Consider the following 22,275-nt stretch of genomic DNA (forward strand, 5'->3'; position numbering starts at 1 on the left):
AGGATTGGGGGCTGCCGCATATTAGTACGGTGATTTGAAATACTCATAGTCTTTGCACAAAAAATGTCGTATTTTCGTTAAGGGCTCTCGGAAATACCTCAATAGTGCCTAAAAATTTGCATATACTATCAACCCTCCTTCCCTGGAATTGCGTGCTAGGTTGCATTTTTCTTTTATGCATTGTTCTTTGGTTATAGTTTATTCTTTATAAGCTTTTGCACGTTTTATTTTTTGTTTGTCGTGTTTTTTAAGTACTTTTTGTTTGTTTTAATAAATAGAAATTATATTTTCAATAACCTTAATCCTTTAGATATGTTGTTTAGGACAAATGTCTAATGCCCAGTTGTTTACACAATTTAAGCACCCCTTCCGTCTTTTATTACTAAAAGTATATTAAGAGCAATTGTGTATGGAAATTAATATTTTCTGTCTTCTTGTCAATTATTGCAGGTGCATGAAAACATGGCATGCGTTCGTAATCCTGCGAGGTGTGTCATGGAATAGAGGGAGGTGTGCCTTGTGACGTCACAGGAATCTCAGGTGTTATTTCTAGAAAGTATTGAACAGGACCAAACACAGGGAATACCTTGTTAGTCCTGACGTTTAAGATGCTGTCCTGTTAGAAGGAAATTGACCTTTCGAGTCCTAGCAAGGATAATGAAGTAAAGACAGAAAAAAATCTTTGAACGTTTTGGGGAAAAAATAGAGTGTAAAAAAAGTATTTTGTTTATGGGTGCGCTGCAATTATGTAAGATGTGCGCTATCATTACGTAAGATGTGCGCTTGCATTGCGTAAGGTTTGCGTTGTCGTTAAATTACATGCGAGAACTCCCCCACGGGTCCTGAAGTGAGTTTACATAAAATTCTGTCATCCATATTACACCTGACCAACTAAAACAAGGGTGTGTTGTGTGACGTCATGGTGTCCAGAGGGGTGTGTCGTCTGAATCTCACCATCTTAAACAAGATTTCGTCATGCATATTACACCCGGAACCAGGGCTGTTATTGGAATTTTGACAGCTGTGCTCCCTTTAATAGAACACCTAGAAACAGGGACCGGGGATCCTGGGTATCTTCCGAAAATTCAATAGACTCTATAACAAAAATGGCTACGAATTGTGGCAAATGGCGGTTGGTAGGGGATATATTGGTACACACCTGGAACCGCATTGCAGAGGTACAAGGGGCTAATAGCTCCACTTACCTGACGTCCCATGTTAATTTCCTATTATTGCTACTTGTTACATATTCGACCATACTAGAGAAGTTAGATTAATCATATGGAATACTTTCTAAGACCACACTGGCTATACATGACGTATGAAGCTAAGAGAGGAAAAGAAATAATAAAAAGGGAACCTGTCCCCCTTGATTCAGTGGTTCCGGAAATTGAGAAAAAAAACCTACACCACTCTACCATACATTTCAAAACTTAGTGATAAACTTGGAAAAATTTTAAATAAACACAATCTCTTTGTTTCATTCAAAAGTGAACAAAAAGTTGAACATTTTTTCAACTCAGGAAAAGATAAAGCGGACCCTATACTGGGTAGTGATGTCTACAGAGTCCCGTGTTCATGTGGGAAATTTTACATTGGTAGGACCCATCAACAACTTGGTGAACGTTTGCATGAACAAAAAATTTCAATAGATATGTCCCTGAGATTGAAAAATAAAAATGACAGCTTTGATTTCGCATTGGCCCAGCATATTTTTGAAAATCCTACACATCTTGTTCTTTCTGAGGAGTCAACTTTAATATCTACTGTAAATGGCCTACTGCAATCTTTCAAAGATGTAATTGAGATAAAAAAAATATATGAGCAGGAATTTGGCTATAAATAGGGACACCGGAGAAATTTCATTAAGCCCAATTTATAACAATTTAATACTAAAAGTCTCTTTTGATATTTGCGCCCAATCAAATTTAAGAGCACCTATTAACATATCTAATGAAAACCGAAATGGCAGAAGAGCAAAAACTGTTGCTAGGCCAAAGATTCTTGCACAATCTCTTAGGTAAAATCTTTTTTTAATTGGTTTCGGCTTTAGTCATTCAGTGTTTGTTCGGATCTTATCCAGTGAACTCTAAAAGGTTAGATTCTTGTTGGTTTTTAGTTGTTTTTTCTTAGCACTGAGGACGACTTGGCGGAGGTCCTTGTCGAAATATTTGTTTGTTTTTCGTCTTCATCTTTTGCCACTGGCTGACAAGATCCTCGTTTTCTCACCCTTTTTTGGCTTTATTTTTCATTTATTATTTCTTTTCCTCTATAAGCTTCATTAATCATATGGAAATACTGAAACAATATTGCGTCACCTGGAATCCCGGGAATCTTGCCAGGGATGTTGTGATGTAACATACCTGTCATGGGAATCTTGCCAGGGATGTCGTGACGTAACAGGGCATATTGTAGAAATCCTATAGGAAAAGGGAGGGCATGTCCCAGAATGTATTTTGTCGCTACTACTTATGATTTATAAAGATTTATAAATTTGTTAATTGTAATATATTTATAAGCTTCGCTGAATAAGCAAATTAAGCACTATAGAAGGTAACTGTTTAATTGAAAATTCTTTCTTCATTGATCTTAAGTCGAATCTTAGGATCATAATTTTTTTGCGTTTCGTAAGAAAAATGGAAAGTCAGTAATAGTTTTAATTCATTTTGTTCAACAGTGGGTGGAATTAACGGTTACAAGCCCCTTAAAAATAAAAAATATTGCCCCCTGGGCCATCTTAAGTATATTCATACCTGAAACCGTGATTTGATAAGATTTTTCGTTTGATTGTTTCAAGATTATGCAGTTTTCATTTAGAATTAAACTTTCTCAGTGTTACCATGTTCAACCACGAAAATAAATAAGTAAAACTAACTAGTTAAGTTCAGAAACGCTTTTTGTCCGTATAAATTAAAAAAAATCATCAATTTGTTTACTCCCAAGAAAACTACACCCTCAAATGAAAGCTGTAACTCCTATATCTGTTCAGTGGCAAATATATTTAGCCTATTTTCTGAGATTCTTTACCTAGATTCATTTTTTACTTGGTGCCCGCTACTATCAAGAACTGCGAAAGTGCACATGTAGGTCATATTCATTAAAAATTTTATTTTCCAAATTTTTCGAATTTATTAACATATTTTTTTTGTGTAAGTTTCTAGTTAATCAATTCAAAACATTCAGATTTCAATTTCAATGTCCTTGGTGCTTCATATTTGTTGAATTTGTTCTACTGCGCAAAGGCCTGTGATCCGCGTTTTAAAAATCGGTTATTTTCAAATACACATATTTTTCACTACCAGGATTTTTTTGCACTACCAGCACCTCCACTAGCATTTTTTTAGACAGTTATTACAGAAGTGGTGATTGGAGTCGGCTGGCTTGATCTGATTGGGTCAATAGGGAGTTTAACAATGTTGCAGATTTTGTAATAGACTGTTTTCCTTCTGACCTAAGAGAAGTAAAAACCAGCCGAAACCCTATACAGACAAAGTTATCAGTCGGGACACCAGACACTGGCCGGCTGATTGTGTTTGTGTGCTAATAAGAGCTATTGGAATGCCGTGAAGGAGGTTAACAGCAAGATCTTGTTAAACTAAAGACCGGTCTGAGTAATATCCTATCTCTACTTTTGAACGTAGCCCTATCCCTTTTCTCATGACAGCCCTCTGACGTAACGAAATCCATAGCAGTTTCCCATAGGATTCCTATGAGAACACTCTGACGTAACGGCATCTCTGTTTCTATCGGTCAGCTGGCAAGATTCTCGCTCTCTGACGTCACGACACACCCTCGCCTTTAAACGATCAGATAGGAAAATAAACATAGAATTCCCCTGACAGTCCTCTGACGTCACAACACACCCTCGCGCTGAAATAGCATGGGATTTTAAAGTGTCAAATAGGGGATCTCCTAATCCCTCGCACCTGTGCAATACGGTCCAGTTTCTAGTGGTTGGCTGGTAAAATTTCCACCACACAGCCGTCTGGTCCCCAATGACGTCACACGACACAACCCGTTTTAAACGGTCAAGTCTAATTTGGATGACACAATTTTATGTAACCTTACGTCAGGACCCATGGGGAACCCCCGATTATAACTTAACGACGGCACACACCTTATGTGAGTTCACGTAATGACTGCGCAACCATCGCTGTCACATAATAACTTTTTGACATTTTATTTTTCGACCGAAACGTTCAAAGCGTTTTTTCTTTCTTTGAACTTAATGGGGGTGCACACTTTATGTAAGGTCAGCGCACAACTTACGCAATGATGGCGCACTTTTATGCAATGACTGCGCGCATCAGTGTCATATTATACCTTTTTTCGTATTTATTTTTCTCCCGAAATCTTCAAAGCATTTCTTTTTTTTTTCTTTGGTTCTTTGTCCTCCCTAGGACTTGTAAGCTCAATTCCCTTCCAATGGAACAGTGCTCCAAGCACGAATACTAAACCAACATTCCCAATATTCTGTATTGGGGAAATACTTTTTTGAAATAACGCATACCCTGGACGTCACAAGACACACCTCTGTCTATTCTAAAACACATCTGGTGGGTTTCCAAGCTCATGTCGGTCTTCTCCTGGCTAGGTGTAACATCAACTATGCAAAATGCGCAGGGGAAATATTTATTTTTAGACAAAATTGCTCTAACTGGTATTTTTAGCGATAAAAGAAAAAGGGGTGCTTAAATTGTGTAAACACCTTGATCGTGCTAAACAATAAATCTTTAAAACACAGACTTTGTAAGTAAAAGTTCGATTATTTCAAACAAATTTACAAACAATATTAAAACAAAGAAAAAGCAGTTGAAAACACAAAAAACGTAGAAATAAATGGTGAAAAAAATAGGGCTTAGGAGGCAAATGTTTCGAGAATTTTTATTATATTATTTAATATTTTTCGTTATTTCCTCAGGTTTCATAGACCCAAGGCTTACAAAATTCAACCATGAGAGCAGAAAGGCACTACTACGAGTTCATCATTCGTTCACAATTCGTACATCATTTTCACACACATCTAAGGCTAATTTTGACTAAGGATATGCTAGCACTTTAGGATTTTCAACAATTATTTACCATATTTCAACATTTTTTTTCATATTTTTAACATTTTCTAGGGTTTATTGCCCAAGTTCTGAAAATTTTTGTTATATTATTTTAATATTTTTGTTATTTTGCTCGGGTTTAATAAATTCATGGCTTAAAAAAATTCAAACATGAGAGCGGAATGGCACTGCGACGATGTTTTTCACACACATATAGGGGAAATTTTGACTAAGGATATGCTAGCACCTGTGGTTTTTTCAACAATTATTTACCTTATTTTAACATTTGTTTCATATTTTTAATATTTTCCAGAGGTTAGGGGGGTAATGTTTCGACAGCTTTAAGATATAATTTTAATATTATTCGTTATTTTCCCGTGGTTTAATAGATCCAAGGCTTACAAAATTCAAACATGAGAGCAGAATGGCACTGCGACACCGTTTTCACGCACATCTGAGGGCAATTTTGACTAAGGATATGCTAGCACTTGTGGATTTTCAAACAATCATTTACCATATTTTAGGAGTTGGACTCGGCATATTAAAAATGTATGGAGCTAGAGTCAAATCGATTATAAATTACAAATCTAGTTAAAATAACCTTTAAAACAGGGCTCTGAAGTTGGATTTCTGCGGCTACCCCCCCCCCCCTCTTCCTTACCAATCATTTCCAGAGGGCATGGTTGATATTAGATGCATCTTTTTAGGCATTGTTGAGGTATTTCCGAGAACCTATAACGAAAATACAGCGTTTCTGTCAGTGCAAGTTAGATTTTTGCCCCCACCCTCGATGGTAAAAATAGTTTAACACCTGTGTCTTGACTTTTAAACTGTAGAACACGTTACTCAATATAATTCACGACACAGTACCATCATTTGATTCCCTCGCAGCCCCTAACATCATTCCTATGAAATTATTCAGACATCTCTTGTTAAAAATTATGCCTCAATCCGGTGATTCAAGTTTTCTCAACCCATTCCTATGTGATAAACCGTTTCAATTCACACCACCTTGGCATTACACACATCCCCATCCGTCATCCACGTGGCACCACCCCTCATCCCCCCAGGACAGTTTTAACCGTTTCACTCCGAAAATAAGCTAGTGTATCTAAATTAAACAGTATATTTTTGAACAGGGCTAAGTCGCCATTTCTTTACTAGAGCGTGATACTCCAACCAATTCATGCCACGGTACCACACTACTATTGCTCTGTGGCAGTGGCATTACATCATCATTCCTAAGACATTTTCAGTCATTTCTCGTTAAAATTTATGCTTCAACCTATTAATTGTTGTATTTCATAAGCCAAGTCATTCATGATGCTCCACAAAACACATCACACCACCATGGCAGTACGCGCCCGGCCCACTGCGGGGACATTTTGATTATGGATATACAAGCATTTAAGGATTTTAAGCTATTATCTTCAATATTTTAACATTTAACTCTTATATTTAATATTCTCTCTGTTGATGTTTCAAATTGAATTTTGGAAGTTTTCTCGTTTGAAACATATGATTCAAGATATTTTTCGTAGTTATTTGTCGTGCCTTATCTTGACTGTGTTACATCTGTTGATGTTTCAAAGTTCATTTTGGAACTTTCTCGTTTGATACGTATGCCTCGAGATGTTTTTTGTAGTGTAGTGTCGGGGTTTATCTTGCCACTTGCCTCAGTTGATGTTTCAAACTTTATTTTGGAATTGTTTCTTTTAAAACGTATCTCTCAAGATGTTTTTATGGCGTTGTGTTGGGATTTGACTTGTCAGTGTTACCTCATTTGATGTTTCAAACTGCATCTTGGAATCGTTTCATTTAAAACGTATGACTCAGAATGTTTTATACTGTTGTGTCGTCGTTTATCTTGTCAGTGTTACCTCTATAGATATTTCAAAGTTTATTTTGGAAGGCTCTCGTATGAAATGTACGACTCAAGATATTTTTTAGTGTTATAGCTTATCTTGCCTGTATCACCTCAATTAATGTTTTTAAAGTGCATTTTGGAAGTTTTTTCCTTTGAAACATAGGACTTGGCGTATTTTTGTAGTGTTGTGTCGTGGTTTATCTTGTCTGTGTTAGCCATGTTAATGTTTTAAACGGCGTCTTGGAAGTTTTTTCGTTTGAAACATATGACTTAAGATATTTTTCGGTAGCGATGTGTCTCGCTTTATCTAATGTATGTTACCTCAGTTGATGCTTCAAAGTTCATTTTGGAAATTTTCTTGTTTGAAACATATGACTCAGGATATTTTTGTACTGTTGTGTCGTGTCTTGTCTTGACACTGTTACCTTACTTGATAATTCAAAGTGCATTTTTGAGGTTTCTCAATTGAAACATATGAGTCACACTGTTCTTGTAGGGCTTTGTTGTGGATTATCTTATCAATGTTACCTCAGTTGATGCTTTCAAAACGCATTTTGGAAGTTTCTCGTTTGAAACTTATGGCTTTGGATATTTTTGTTGTGATGTCTCGTCACTTGTCTTTGTTACCTCTCTTAATGCTTTCAAGGTGCACTGTGGAAGTTTTTTCGTTTGAACCGTATGACTCAGTATCTATTTATAGTATTGTGTCTTGGTTTATCTTGTCAGTGTCACCACAGTTAATGTTTCAAAGTTCATTTTGGAAGTTTTTTTCGTTTGAAACATATAACTCAAGGTATTTTTGTACTATCCTGGTTTGTCTTGTCACAGTTACCTCACTTGATGCTTTCAAAGTGCATTTTGGAGGTCTTGGTTTGGAGGTTGTGTCGTGGTTTGTCTTGACACTGTTACCTTACTTGATGTTTCAAAGTGCATTTTTGAGGTTTCTCAATTGAAACGTATGACTCAGAATGTTCTTGTAGTGCTGTGTCGTGGTTTATCATATCAGTGTTACCTCAGTTGATGCTTTCAAAACGCATTTTGGAAGTTTCTCGTTTGAAACTTATGGCTTTGGATATTTTTGTTGTGATGTCTCGTGACTTGTCTTTGTTACCTCTCTTAATGCTTTCAAAGTGCACTGTGGAAGTTTTTTCGTTTGAATCGTATGACTCAGGATGTATTTATGGTATTGTGTTTTGGTTTATCTGGTCAGTGTTACCTCAGTTAATGTATCAAAGCTCATTTTGGAAGTTTTTTTCGTTTGAAACATATAACTCAAGGTATTTTTGTACTATCCTGGTTTGTCTTGCCACAGTTACCTCACTTGATGCTTTCAAAGTGCATTTTGGAGGTCTCTCATTTGAATCTTATGACTTGGGATATTTCTGTTGTGATGTGTCTTGATTTGTCTTTGTTGCCTCTGCTGATACTTTCAAATTGCATTTTGGAAGTTTTCTCGTTTCAACCGTATGACTCTGGGTGATTTTAATAGTGTTTTGTCATGTCACACCTTGTCAGGGTCACCTCAGATAATGTTTCATAGTGCATCTTTGAAGTTTTCTCGCATCAAAAATATGACTCAGAATGTTTTAATAGTGTTGGATCATGGCTTATCTTGTCAGTAGTACCTTAGTTGATGTTTCAAAGTTCATTTTAGAATTTTTTTTTCGTTTAAAACATATAACTCAAGATTTTTTTATACTGTCCTGGTTTGTCTTGTCACTGTCGCCTCACTTGATGTTTCAAAGTGTATTTTGGAAATTTTTTAGTTTGAAACACATGATTCATGATATTTTTCAAGTGTTGTATCGAGGTTTATCTTATCAGTGTAACAAACATTTACTCAATACTATCAAATTTCTCTTGGAAGTAACAGGTTTTTTTCTTAATAGTAACAAATTTCTTCTAATAGTAGAATTTTGCCGTCAAAGACAACAAATTTCTCTTAGAAGTAACAACTTTCTGATTACGCTAAAAAGTTTTCTGTTAGACCTAGAAATTTTTTCTTAACACTAACAAATTTTACCTTCGAAGTAACAACTTATTCCTTAGTACTAACAAAGTTTAACTTACTACTATGAAATTTCTCTTAAAATTAACATGCTTTTCTTAAAAGAAACAAATTTTTTCTAGTAGCAGCAAGTTTTCCGTCAAAGAAAAGAAATTTTTCTTAGAGTTAACAATTTTCTATTTTTGCTAACAAGTTTTCTGTTAGAAGTAGCAAGTTTTTCTTAACACTAACAAATTTTTCTCTCCGAAGTAGCAACTTTTTCCCTTAATACTAACACATTATACTTAATATGATCAAGTTTCTCTTGGAAGTAAAAACTTCTTCTTAATAGTAAGAATTTTTTTCTAATAGCAGAAAGTTTTCCGTCAAAGATAACAAATTTCTGTTAGAAGTAACAATTTTTCTGTTCATGATAACACGTTTTCTGTTAGAAGTAGCAAATTTTTTCTTAACTCTAACAAATTTTCTCTTGGAAGTAACAACTTTTTTCTTTAATACTAACAAATTTTTATTTTATACGATCAAATTTCTCATGGCGGTTACAGATTTTCCTTAATATTAACAAATATTTTCTAACAGGTTTTCTGTTTGAAGAAGGAAGTTTTTTTAACACTAACAAATTTACTCTTCGAATTAACACCTTTTTTCTTAATACTAACAAATTTATACTTAATACAGAAAAATTTTTACTTCTAAGAAAAATTTCTTATCTTTGACGGAGAACTTCCTGGTATTAGAGAAAAATGTTACTATTAAGAAAAAACCTGTTAAGTAAAAGGTTGTTAGTATTAAAGAAAATGTTGTTACTTCGAAGAGAAATTGTTAGTGTTAAGAGGAACTTCCTGCTTCTACCAGAAAACTTGGTAGTATTGACAGAAAATTCTTACTTCTAAGAGATCTTTGTTTCTTTGACGGAAAACTTTCTGCTACTAGAAAAAATTGTTACTATTAAGAAAAAGCTGTTACCTCAGTGAGAAATTGATCATATTAATTAAAAATTTATAAGGAAAAAATTTGCTACTTCTAAAAGAAAACTTGGTAGCATTAGTAGAAAATTGTTCCTTCTAAGAGAAATTTGTTATCTATGACGGAAAACTTGCTGCTATTAAAACATTTTTTACACCTAAGATGAAGTTGTTACTTCCAAGAGAAAAATTTTTAGTATTAAGGAAAAGCTACTACTTCTAATACAAAACTTAATAGCATTGACAGAAAATTGTTAATTCTAAGAAAAATATGTTTTTTGATGGTAAACTTGCTGCTATTAGAAAAAATTTGTTACTATTAGAAAAATCTGTTACTTCCCACAGAAATTTGACAGTATTAAGTAAAACTCCACTAGTATTAAGGAAAAAGTTGTTACTTCAAAGGTACAACTGGTCAGTGTTAAGAAAAACTGTCCAGTTCTTACAGAAAATTTGTTAGCGTAAGCAGAAAATTGTTACTTCTAAGAGAAATTTGTTATCTTTGACGGACAAGTTGTTGCTTTTAGAAAGAAGTGGTTACTATTAAAAAAACCGTCACTTCCAAGAGAAATTTGATATTTTTGAGTAAATGTTTCTTATACTGATAAGATAAACCTCGACACAAAATTAGAAAATTTCTTGTCATGTGTTTCAAACGGAAATAGTTCCAAAATATACTTTGAAACATCAAGTGAGGTAACAGTGAGAAGACAAACCAGGACAGTATAAAAATATCTTGAGTCATATATTTCAAACAAAAAAAAAACTTCCTAAATGAACTTAGAAACATCAACTGAGGCACCACTGACAAGATGAGTCATGGCACAACACCATTAAAATATCCCGAGTCATATGTTTCAAACGATAGAACTTTCAAAATGCACTTTGAAACATTAACGGAGGTAACACTGACAAGATAAGCCTCGACACAGCGCTATAAATACATCCCGAGTCATATGGATCAAAGGAAAAACTTCCACAATGCACTTTGAAATTATCAAGTCACACATCACTAGAAAAATATCCCAAGTCATAGGTTTCAAACGAGAAACTTCCAAAATGTACATTGACAGCATCAAATGAGGTAACAGTGACAAGACAAACCAGGACAGTACAAAAAATATTTTGAGTTATATGTTTCAAACGAAAAAAAAAAAATCCAAAATGAACTTTGAAACATCAACTGAGGTGACACTGTTTCAACGAAAAAAACATCAACTGAGGAGTCATACGTTTGTCATATGTTTCAAACGAAAATCCAAAATGAAGTTTGGAACATCCACCTAGGTAAGAGTTACAAGACAATACCTGACACTACACTACAAAAAACATCTTGAGTCATACGTATCAAACGAGAAAGTTCCAAAATGAACTTTGAAACATCAAGAGATGTAACACAGTCAAGATAAAGCACGACACAAAGCTACAAAAAAAATCTTGAATCATATGTTTCAAACGAAAAAACTTCCAAAATTAAATTTGATACATCATTAGAGGTAACACTGACATGATAAACTATAACACAAAATTATAAAAAATATCTTGAGTCATATGTTTCCTATGAAAAAATGCACTTCGAAATATCAAGAGAGGTAACACTGACAAGATAAAGAACAACACAACACTATAAATACATCCTGATTCATACGTTTAAAACAAGAAAGCTTGCAAGTGAATTTTGAAACATCAATGGAGGAAACACTGATATGAAAAATCACGAAACAACACTATAAAGATAGCCTAAGTCATAAGTCTCACTCGAAGCTGAATTTTTTCATGCCCTGGATCTATTAAACCCAAGGAAAATAGTGAAAAATTTGCAAAAACAATAAAATATGGAAAATACTATCTTAAGATTCTCAAACCTTGGAACCATAAGCCCTAGAAAACATTACATATATGAAGTAAATGTTAAAATATTGAAGATAATTATGTAAATCCTTAAAATTTTGTATATACATTGTCAAAATTTCCCCGCAGTTGGCCGGGTGCGTAATGCCATGGTGGTGTGATGTGTTTTGTGGAGCATCGTGAATTGCTTGGCTTGCGAAAAACCAGAATAAATGGGTTGAAGCATAACTTTTAACAAAAAATGTGTGAAAAATGTCTTAGGAATGATGTTGTACTGTCAGATGGTGCCACAAAGCAATAGTCGTGTGGTACCATTGCGTGAATTACTTGGAGTATCACGTTCTAGCAAAGAAATTTTGACTTTTCGCTGTTGAAAAATATACTGTTTAATTTAGATTCACTAGCTTATTTTCGGAGTGAAACGGTTGAAAATGTCATGAGGGGGGGTAAATGATGGATGGTACCACGTGGATGACGGATTGGGAGGTGTGTAATGCCATGGGGGTGGGAATTGACATGGTGTATCACGTAGGAATGGGTCGGGAAAACTTGAATCACCATATTGAGGCATAATCTTTAACAAGAAATTCCTGGAAAATGTCATAGGAATGATTGTTAGGGGGTGTGGGGGCAGTCAAATAATGGTACTGTTGCGTGAATTGCATTGAGGAAGGTGTTCTACAGTTTAATAGCTAAGATGGAAGTGTTAAAGAATTTTTACCATGGAGGGTGGGGGTGAAAATCTAACTTTCACTCAAAGAAACGCTATATTTTCGTTAACGGTTCTCGGAAATACCTCAACAATGCCTACAAATTTGTATCTAATATCAACTTTGCCCCCTGGAAATGACTGCTAAGGAGAGGGGGGCATTGACTCCAACTTAAGAGTCCTGTTTTAAAGGTTCTTTTAACTAGATTTGTAATTTATAACTCATTTCATTCTAGCTCCATACGTTTTTAGTATTCCAAGTCCAACTCCTAAAATATAGTAAATAATTGTTGGAAATCTACAAGTGCTAGCGTATCCTTAGTCAAAATTGCCCTCAGATGTATGTGAAAACAGTGCCGCAGTGCCATTCCGCTCTCATGTTTCAATTTTGTAAGTCTTGAGTCTATATAACCCGAGGAAAATAACGAATAACATTAAACTAATATCTTAAAATTGTCGAAACATTGGACCCCTAAGCTCTAGAAAATATTAACAGTATGAAACAAATGTTAAATTAAGGTAAATAATTGTTGAAAAAACCACATGTCCTAACATATCCTTAGTCAAAATTACCCTTAGATGTGTGTGACAAATAGCGTCGCAGTGCCATTCCGCTCTCATGTTTGAATTTTGTAAGCCTTGGATCTATTAAATCCCAGGAAAGTAATAAATAATGTTAAAGTAATATAATAAAAATTATAAGACCTTGGGCTATGAGCCCTAGAAAATCTTAAAAATATGAAACAAATGTTAAAATGTGGTAAATAAATGTTGAAAATCCTTATTTGCTAGCATATCCTTAGTCAAAATTACCCCATAGATGTTTGTGAAAATGATGTAGTAGTGCCTTTCCGCTCTCATGTTTGAATTTTTTAAGCCTTGGGTCTATGAAACCTGAGGAAATAACGAAAAATATTAAATAATATAATAAAAATTCTTGAAACGTTGCCCCAAAAGCCCTTTTCTTCTACTTTATTTCTATGTTTGTTGGGTTTTTTAACCGTTTTTTCTTTGCTTTAATATTGTTTGTGAATTTGTTTGAAATAATAGAACTTTTACCACAAAGTTTTTGTTTTTAAGATTTATTGTTTAGCACGATCATTTGTACACAATTTAAGCCTTCCTTAGTCTTTATCACTAGAACTACATTTAGAGCAATTTGTGTAAAAAATAAGGATTTCCTCTGCGCATTTTGCGTAATCGATATTACACCTGGCAACGGAGAAGACTGACATGAGCCTGGAATTCTGCCAGATGTGTTATTGAATGGACAGAGGTGGGTCTTGTGACGTCAAGGGAATTTGTAATTTCTTGACAGTATTTCCATAATACAGAATATTGGAATGGTGGCTTAGTGTTGTTACTTGGAGCGCTGTTCCTTTGGAAGTGAATTGACCTTTGAAGTCCCAGCAAGAACAAAGAACTAAAGAATAAAAAAAGAAATGCTTTGAACATTTCGCGTGAAAAATAAAATGCTAAAAAGGTAGTATATGGCAGTGTTGACCTCCGTCATTACATAAAAGTACGCCGTCATTGCGTAAGTTGTGCGCTGACCTTACGTAAAGTGTGCACCGCCATTAAGTTAAAAGAAAGAAAAAATGCTTTTAACATTTCGGTCGAAAAATAAAATGCCAAAAAGGTATTATGCGACAGTGAGAGTTGTGCTGTCATTACTTGACCTCACATAAAGTTTGTGCTGTCGTTAAGTTACAAGCGGGGTTCCCCATGGGTCCTGACGTTAGGTTACATAAAATTGTTTCATCCATATTAGACCTGACCGTTTAAAATGGGGTGTTTCGTGCGACGTCATTGGAGTCCAGAGGGGTGTGTCGTGGGAATCTTACCAGCCGACCACTAGAAACAGGGACCGTATTGCACAGCTGCGAGTGATTGGGAGCTCCGCAATCTGGCCCTTTAAAATCCCATGCTATTTAAAGCGAGAGGGTGTGTCGGGCGTTAGAGGGATGTCACGGGAATTCAATTTTTATTTTCCTATCTGACCGTTTAAGGGCGAGGGCGTGCCGTGACATCGGAGGGTTAGAGTTATGCCAGTTGACCCCTAGAAACAGGGATGCTGTGACGTCAGAGGGATATCATATGAATCCTATATTAAACTGCTATGGATGTTGTGACGTCAGAGGGCTGTCACGGGAAAAGGGATAGGGTTGCGCCTAAAAGCAGAGATTGGATACTACTGGTCTGTCAATTGACAATTTTGCTGTCATGTTTTTTGAATTAACATGGCGATACCGCTCAAACCTTTTGAGTGAAGTTGGGCTTGCTTATTACCAAAAAAAAGCGGCAAGCCAAGGGAAGAGAATATCATTGTTCTCCATTAAGGCGCAAGAAAACGTGATGCACTAGAACTTGTTGAAAGTGTTATAGATATCCAGTCCCCCTGGTGATGGGAATCATTTAGCTTTCGATTTTGATCCTTTTGGGCTGTCACAAGGGAAGTATGTAGTTGTGGGGGAACCCTGGAATCCTCTAAATCCTAAATCTGCCCGAATTCTAAATCCCCCCGAATTTCAGGAAACTTTTATTTCAATTTACCAAATAAAATTGTTTCTTTCTTAGTATTGCCCCCGCATACTCCGAAAAAATTCTGTCTACGTGCCTGGCTGACACCGTCTATTTCTTTTTATAATTTGGAGTCAGAAAACTATCTTTTTCCAAATCCGAAGGTTATTTAGAAACAAAAAATTGTTCTTGGTTGCGCTTCTACTCCAAGTAGAACCATAAAAGAAAGTCTTACTTGTATTAGATTTACACTCGTAATAGGTAATTTGTTCCTGTCTTATATTAAATTACATTTACGTGCCTTATAATATGACTTACATCTTAATTGCCCTATCTCCCTCTTTTCTATGAATAAAAAGCTTGGAAGCAAATTGATTACATTAAGCTTCTCGCTTCCATTTCATCCAAAATAAATTTGATTTCCTATAATTTGTAAAGTCAAAGGACAAAAAGCAGGTAGAAGATTTTGGACAGTAACGAGTTTACTGGAGACTAAAGACGGGTATGTTTTCTGCATTGGCCTGGGATATTAATTTATGATCTCATTCTTTGAAGTAATTTAGAAAGAAAAAAAAATATTTAACTTGTATTCTGTCTCATTTCATATTGATAAGTTGACTCATAATGATATATTATATTTATGGTAACATACTTTGAGGGGACGTTGATAAACTAATCGTGCCTCCCTCTTTCTTTCTCTCTCTCTCTCTGTTTCCTCTCTATTTCTCCTTCTCTCTTTTTGAAACCAATGATTGTGTGCCAGAAGTTTAGAGCGTAACTGCTAGTACCTCCAGATATATGTCTTCTAAATGTGTAGAGTTTTAGTATAATTCCTCGGAAAAGATGACATGTCGCACTCTCAAGGATACCGCATAACGTTCCAAACATGTTTTTTGGGCCGAAGGGCAAAGATTTTTATGAAAAGGTTGCTAGGCAGAAAAGAGCATTATCGGGTCTGAATATTTTGGAAAAATTTTATTTTATTTCAAAGGAACAGCTTCGTGAGTTTGGAAATAACTTCATTATGATTATCTTTTTGGTAAGATTGAATGGAGCGTTCTAGACTTGCTGTATGGTCAGCATAGACTATTACCTAATTTGATTAAATTGATGGTTGCATAAATTGATTATATATTGTGATAAAACATCATCATTCTCTTTCCAGTTGTCCCCCTCTTTGTTACTTTCTTTCTCTCTCTTTGTCTCTCTCTCTCTCCCTCTCTCTCTCTGTCTCTCTCTCTGTGTCTGTCTCTCTCTCTTTCTTTCTCTCTTTCTCTCTTTGGTTCTTTTCATATTTGTGCTAGCATTTAAGTAAGAGGAGTATATTCTCCTCCTTTACATGTCATGGAGACTATGTGGAGATAAATGGTGTTTATTTATTTATTTACTGTCTTTTGATGAATAAATCTAATTTTAAATTCGTAATACCTCGTGTTGAAATGGTCGTTCCTACGGATTTAATGGTTGTTCTGACCTATCTCTTTTTAATGGACACAAAACTCACAAAATACCCCCAAGGAGGACTGAGTACTAGAAGTAGATAACGAAAAGCAGAAAATTGATTTGTTTAAGAGAAAGACGGAAGAGAAAATTTTCAATTCAATATTCAAGACCACCCAGTACTATCCTACCACATATCAATGTGATATATCACTTGTACGATATGTCGCCACACAGCACCAATGGGTTCAGGGTTGCCACTCGTAATGACTTATCACTATTCCTAGTGATTTTTTGTATTGCCCAAACTATCACTAAATCAGCACATAAATCACTAGATTGTTTAAGAAAATCACTAAATCAACCAAAAAGTCACTAATTCATTGGAATTGCTTTTAGTGGGTGGCACCCCTGTATACGATACAACATAAATTATAATCATAAGATCAAGTAGGCATCACACTGAAAAATTGTACTCGCTTTTTCATTCTAGGTATCTGCAAAAACTGGCTTCCAGGTGACAAGTGTCCTTGAAGCCATCATAGAACGTATACCTCCTCCCACCGGCTGTTTGAGGGATTCTGCCTTCAAAGCGTTAGTTTTTGACAGTTGGTATGATCGCTACAGGGGGGCCATTCCTCTTGTTGCTGTTCTTGATGGAAGTATTTCAAGTGGCAGCCGTATATTCTCTTACCATACGAAAAAGATTTATGAAGTTAGAGAAGTGGGAGTATTAAGACCGGATGAATGCCCAGTTACGGCTTTGTAAGTTTTTTTTTTTTTAATTCCTTGTTAATACTGAATTTAGTTACTTTTAAGGATTTATTAAGTCGTGAAGCATCTATGAAGCTAGAGAAGTGGGAGTTTTGCGACTATATGACTACCTGATTTAGTTACTTTTAAGTATTTAGGGAGTTATAAAGTATTTATGGAGTTGGGGAAGTGGTTTTGTGCGACAAAATGCATACCCAGTTACGGCCTTGTAAGTTCCCCTGCTTTGAATTTTTCGCTAAAACTGAATTTAGCTACTTTTAGAGGGTTTATAAAGCTGTGAAGCATTTTTGAAACTAGGAAGGAGAGAGGTTTGCCATCAAATGAATACGCAGTTACAGGTTTGTTAGTTAGCTTATTTTGAATTCCACGTTAATACTGAATTTAGTTATATTTAAGTTATGAAGCTGTGAAGCATCTATGAAGCTAGGGAAGTGGAGTTTTGCGAAGAGATGGATACTGAATATAATTGCTTTTAAGCATTTATGGAGTTGTAAAGTATTTATTAAGTTAGGGAAGTGGGTTTTGTACGACCATATAAATACCCAGTTACGGCTTTGCAAGTTCCCCTGTATTCAATTTTTTCGGTAAAACTGAATTTAGTTACTTTCAAGTATTTACAAACTTATGAAGCACTTATGAAGTTAGGGAAGGGGGAGTTTTGCAACCAAACAAACACCTAGTTACAGCTTTGTAAGCTAGTTTGTTTTGAACTCTACGCTAATACTGAACTTAGTAACTTTCAAGTATTTATGAAGTTATGCAACCGTGAAGCATTTGTGAAGCTAATGTAATGGGAATTTATAAACAGATGAATGCCCACTTACAGATTTGTAAATTGAATTATTTTGAAATTCACGTTAATACTGAATTCAGTTACTTTTAAGCAATTTTAAACATTTAAGTTACCTTCTTAGTAAGAACGTTTACAGATGTTCTTTTTATTAAGGAGGACTACTACCATCTCTCCATCTTTGTGTCGGTAGAAATATCTGTTTAATCTTTTGTGACACATAGAAAAATATATTCTACAATAAGAGATGTGTAATCATCTCTCATCCCCAATATTACAGGCGTAGTCCAGAAATATTCCCGGGAATCAAGATCGATATTACATTGATTCACCCCCCTCCCATCTCTCTTCCAAATCCCCCTCTATATTTGTCTGATAGCTCACTCAGAGTTAGGAAACTTGTGCATGAAAGCACACTTTTTCAGCCTTCAAGCCCAATCACCTCTCCTACAAAAGGACCCATTGGCTCTCCTCCATTATGGCTGATCCTCCATAATGATGAGTTATATACCACTGTAGCCTGCATAATTTTATCAAGAGTCAATTGAATAAAAGGAGTAAAGTGAAGTTCCAAATTAAATGTCTATATTTATTATACCCGTTTTATTTTTTATGGACTACGGATATCTTTAGGAATGATTGGGCCACATTGTGGCGTTAGTTTCTGACACTAGATCGCTCAATACGTAGTTTTTTGTTAATCTCAAATCGATTGGCTGTCCCAGAATTTTAATTTGATAGCTTTTTGGCATTCTTTAAGCCAAAATTACGATTATGCGCTGGAAAATGGCAGAAAACACCACTTTATACCGTGACACAATCATTTTGCTTCTGAAAAAGGGCGCTACACCGTTCAATTTCCTTCCTAATAAATCTTTCCCCGACATTCTTGGAACATTGCTTCGATATAATCAGCCCTGGGTAAAGAAAACAGCAAACAAACAAATAAACATGCAACCATGATAATGCTTCTCGAAAAGAAAAAAAACAACCAAATGTTACATATTTGAAGATAGGGAAATGAAATCTCTACAATAGGGTTTCACCACAAAGCTTCCTTAAAGTTTTCCGTTCACAGCACTCCTATCTTAAAATCTGTGTTGCTTCGGGATCTTCTATTTCTTCTGATGAAGTATCAGTCAAAAGAGAGGTTAGGCAGGGAGGAGTTTGACCACCTCCAAATTTTAATTTATGCTTGAAAGATTGAATTGGTTCTTTGGAAACCTCACTTATGCATTTACCAGTTGGAATTAGTTATTTGGCGTATGCTGATGACATTATTTTACTTATTTGGTCTAGCCCCTCCCCTCACGCCCATCACTCCCCCAAACACATCCAATCAAAATTTTGAGATAGCTATTTTGTTCAGCGTAGTCGATTTCCAGATAGAAAATATGTTTTTGAGAAGGACACTCCCTCATAGCCCTCAGGACAAGGGTTTTAATTTATGCCCTGGGGGCATATAAGGTTTTTATAGAAGGCGTTGTCGTAGAAACTTCAAAACAGACTCATTCGATTGGAAATTCAAAGTGCTAGTGCTCTTTTTAATAGTCGAAAGTGATTGGAGGGCCACTAGCCCCCCTCCCTTCACGCCCATCATTGCTCCAAACACATCCAATCAAAATTTTGAGACAGCCATTTTTTTCAGCGTAGTTGATTTCCAGATATGTTTTTGAGGAGGACACTCCCCCAAAACCCTCAAATCAAGGGTTTTAAGTTATACCCTGGGGACTTATAAGGTTCTTATGAAAGGTGTTGTCGTAGAAACTTCAAAAAAGACTCGTTCGATTGGAAATTCAATGGACTAGTGCCCTTTTTAACAGTCGAAAGTGATTTGAGGGCAACTAACCCCCCTCTGACGTCCACCTTTTCCCCAAACACATCCAATAAATATCTTGAGATAGCCATTTTATTAAACGTACTTTTAAGTTCTGGAAATTAGCTCTTTGAGGATAACAACTCCCCCACAGACCTCAGGGCAAGGGTTGTAAGTTATGGCCTTGGGGCATATAAGGTTTTGTATAAACAACGTTGTCTTTTAAACTTCAGAAAGGACTTATTCGATTGGAAATTTAAATGGCTAGTTCCCTTTATAATAGTCGAAAGTGATTCTATGGCAACTGACACCCCTTCCACGCCCACCATTTCCCAAACACATCCAATCGAAATTTTGATATAGTCATTTTGTTCAACGTAGTTGAAAGCTCTGGAAATTATATGTTTGAGCAGGACAATCCCCCCCACAGTCTTCAGGGGCAAGGGTTAAATTTATGCCCTGCGGGCACATATGGTTTTTATGGCAGGAATGCTCGTATAAACTTCAGAGAGGGCTCATTTGATTGGAAATTGAAAGTTCTAGTTCACTTTTTAAGTGTCAAAACATATTGGAGGGTTACCCACTCCCCCCCCCCAAACCCTCCCCCCCAAAATGCATCCAATAAAATTTTTTAGATAGCTATTTTGTTAAAAATAGTTCAAAGACCATATAACAAAATTCCGGTGTCGACACAGCCCCCAGTGCCCGGGGGCAGGCGTTGTAAGTTATGCCCTGGGGGGATATATTCGTCTTATGGAAGGAATCCTCGTATTAAATTCAAAGAGGGATCATTTGATTGGAAATTGAAAGCTCTAGTTCACTTTTTAAGAGTCGAAAGAGATTGAAGGGCACCTATCCCCCCCCTCCATGCCCTTTTCATCAAACCTATCTGATAAGAACTTTGAGATAGCCATTTTTTAAAAAATAGTTCAAAGACCATATAACGAAAACTTAGGGGTCAACACAGCTCCCCAGGGCCCGAGGGCAGGTTTTGTAAGGTATGCCCTGGGGGAACTAATGGTTCTTATTGAAGGGATGCTCGTAAAGGATTCAGAGATGGCTCATTTTATTGGAAACTGAAAGTTCTAATTAAGTTTTTTAGAGTCAAAAGAGATTGGAGGGCAACTAGCCCCCCCCCGCGCCCCTTTCTCACCAAATGCATCCAATAAAAATTTTGAGATAGCCATTAAGTTAAAAATTCCTCAGAAGTCAGATAAAAAACTCAGGTGTCGTCACAACCTCGTATAAACTTCAGAGGGCTGATTTAATTGGATATTGAAAGTTCGACCTCACTTTTTAATAGTCAAAAGAGATCCAAGGGCAGCTAGCCCCCCCCCCCCACACCTTCTTTTTCAAAACCCATCTGATGAAAATTTTGAGATAGACATCTTGTTAAAAATAGTTCAAAGGTCGGATAAGAAAAAATCCGGTGTCAATAGAACCCCCCAGGGCACAGGGGAAGAGGTTCTAAGTTATGCCCTAAGGGTATGTATGGTTCTTATGAAAGGGATACTCGTATAAACTTAATAGAGGGCTCATTTGAGTAGCAACAGTATGCACATAGCTCGTTTGATTTTCCTCAACATCATTCTCAACACACGCTGAAAGTTTCAACTTAATACTATAAAACGTTCCTGAAGCATTGCTGATAGGTGTTCTTGACAACCTGTATGTGCATTGTGTGTTTATTTAATTCATTATCGTTTCAATATTCCACAAAATTTTCGCCTTAATACCCTTAGCTTTAGCAGCAGTAGTAGTATTAGCTGTAATAATAGTAGAAGCAGTAGTCGTAATGGTAGTAGCAATAGTAGTAGTTTTAGGAATAGTAGTAGCAGTAGTAGTAGTAATAGTAGTAGTAGTAGTAAAAGTAGTAGTAGTAGTAGTAGTAGTAGTAGTAGTAGTAGTAATAGTAGTAGTAGTAGTAGTAGTAGAGGTAGTAGTAGTAGGATGCAAATTTTGCCTTTTGGTTAGTTTAGTATCCCCCATAACAGGACCTGTTAGTTTCAACTTCACATACCAAGCTTTTCCTAAGATATTGCTGATACGTCGTTTGACAACCTGCATGCACACGGAGTTTCTTGACTTATTTTAACCAACTCCTCAATGTTCCGGGACAATTTTACCTTCATACCCTTTGGCATAGTTGTAATAGTAGTCACATTAGCAGTAGTAGGAATACTAGCAGAAAGAGGTTTAGTAGTAGTAGTAGTATTAGCAGTAATAGTGCTAGTAGCAGCAGTACTATTATCATATTACTTTTTGGTAAGCCAAACATCTTCCTCATGAAGCAGTGCAAGTTTCAACTGACCACAATTAGCCGTTGCTATGATACCGCCGATATGCCTTTTGGATAACCTGTATATTCACAGTTTTAATTTAGTTCAACTTCCCCATCAACACTTTCAGAAATTTTTATCTTAATACTCTTAGCATTAATAGTAGTTGCAGTAGAAGTAGTAATTGGAGTAGTAGTAGTAGTTC

The 22,275-nt window shown here is 35.8% G+C and overlaps 1 protein-coding gene across 2 annotated transcripts in view; it reads left to right on the forward strand.

Annotated features, from left to right (window-relative positions):
• waw (Translation factor waclaw) overlaps positions 1–22,275 on the forward strand; it is a 554,624-nt gene that overhangs the window by 229,432 nt on the left and 302,917 nt on the right. For both annotated transcript variants that reach the window (XM_089089339.1, XM_089089338.1), the window contains exon 6: positions 16,905–17,176. In XM_089089339.1, the coding sequence (XP_088945465.1) occupies positions 16,905–17,176 (272 nt within the window). The remainder of the gene's footprint in view (positions 1–16,904; positions 17,177–22,275) is intronic.

This window comes from Artemia sp. Qi Xiang Cuo, chromosome 5, assembly GCF_049724085.1.
Source record: "Artemia sp. Qi Xiang Cuo chromosome 5, ASM4972408v1, whole genome shotgun sequence".
In the NCBI taxonomy this organism is placed as follows: domain Eukaryota; kingdom Metazoa; phylum Arthropoda; class Branchiopoda; order Anostraca; family Artemiidae; genus Artemia; species Artemia sp. Qi Xiang Cuo.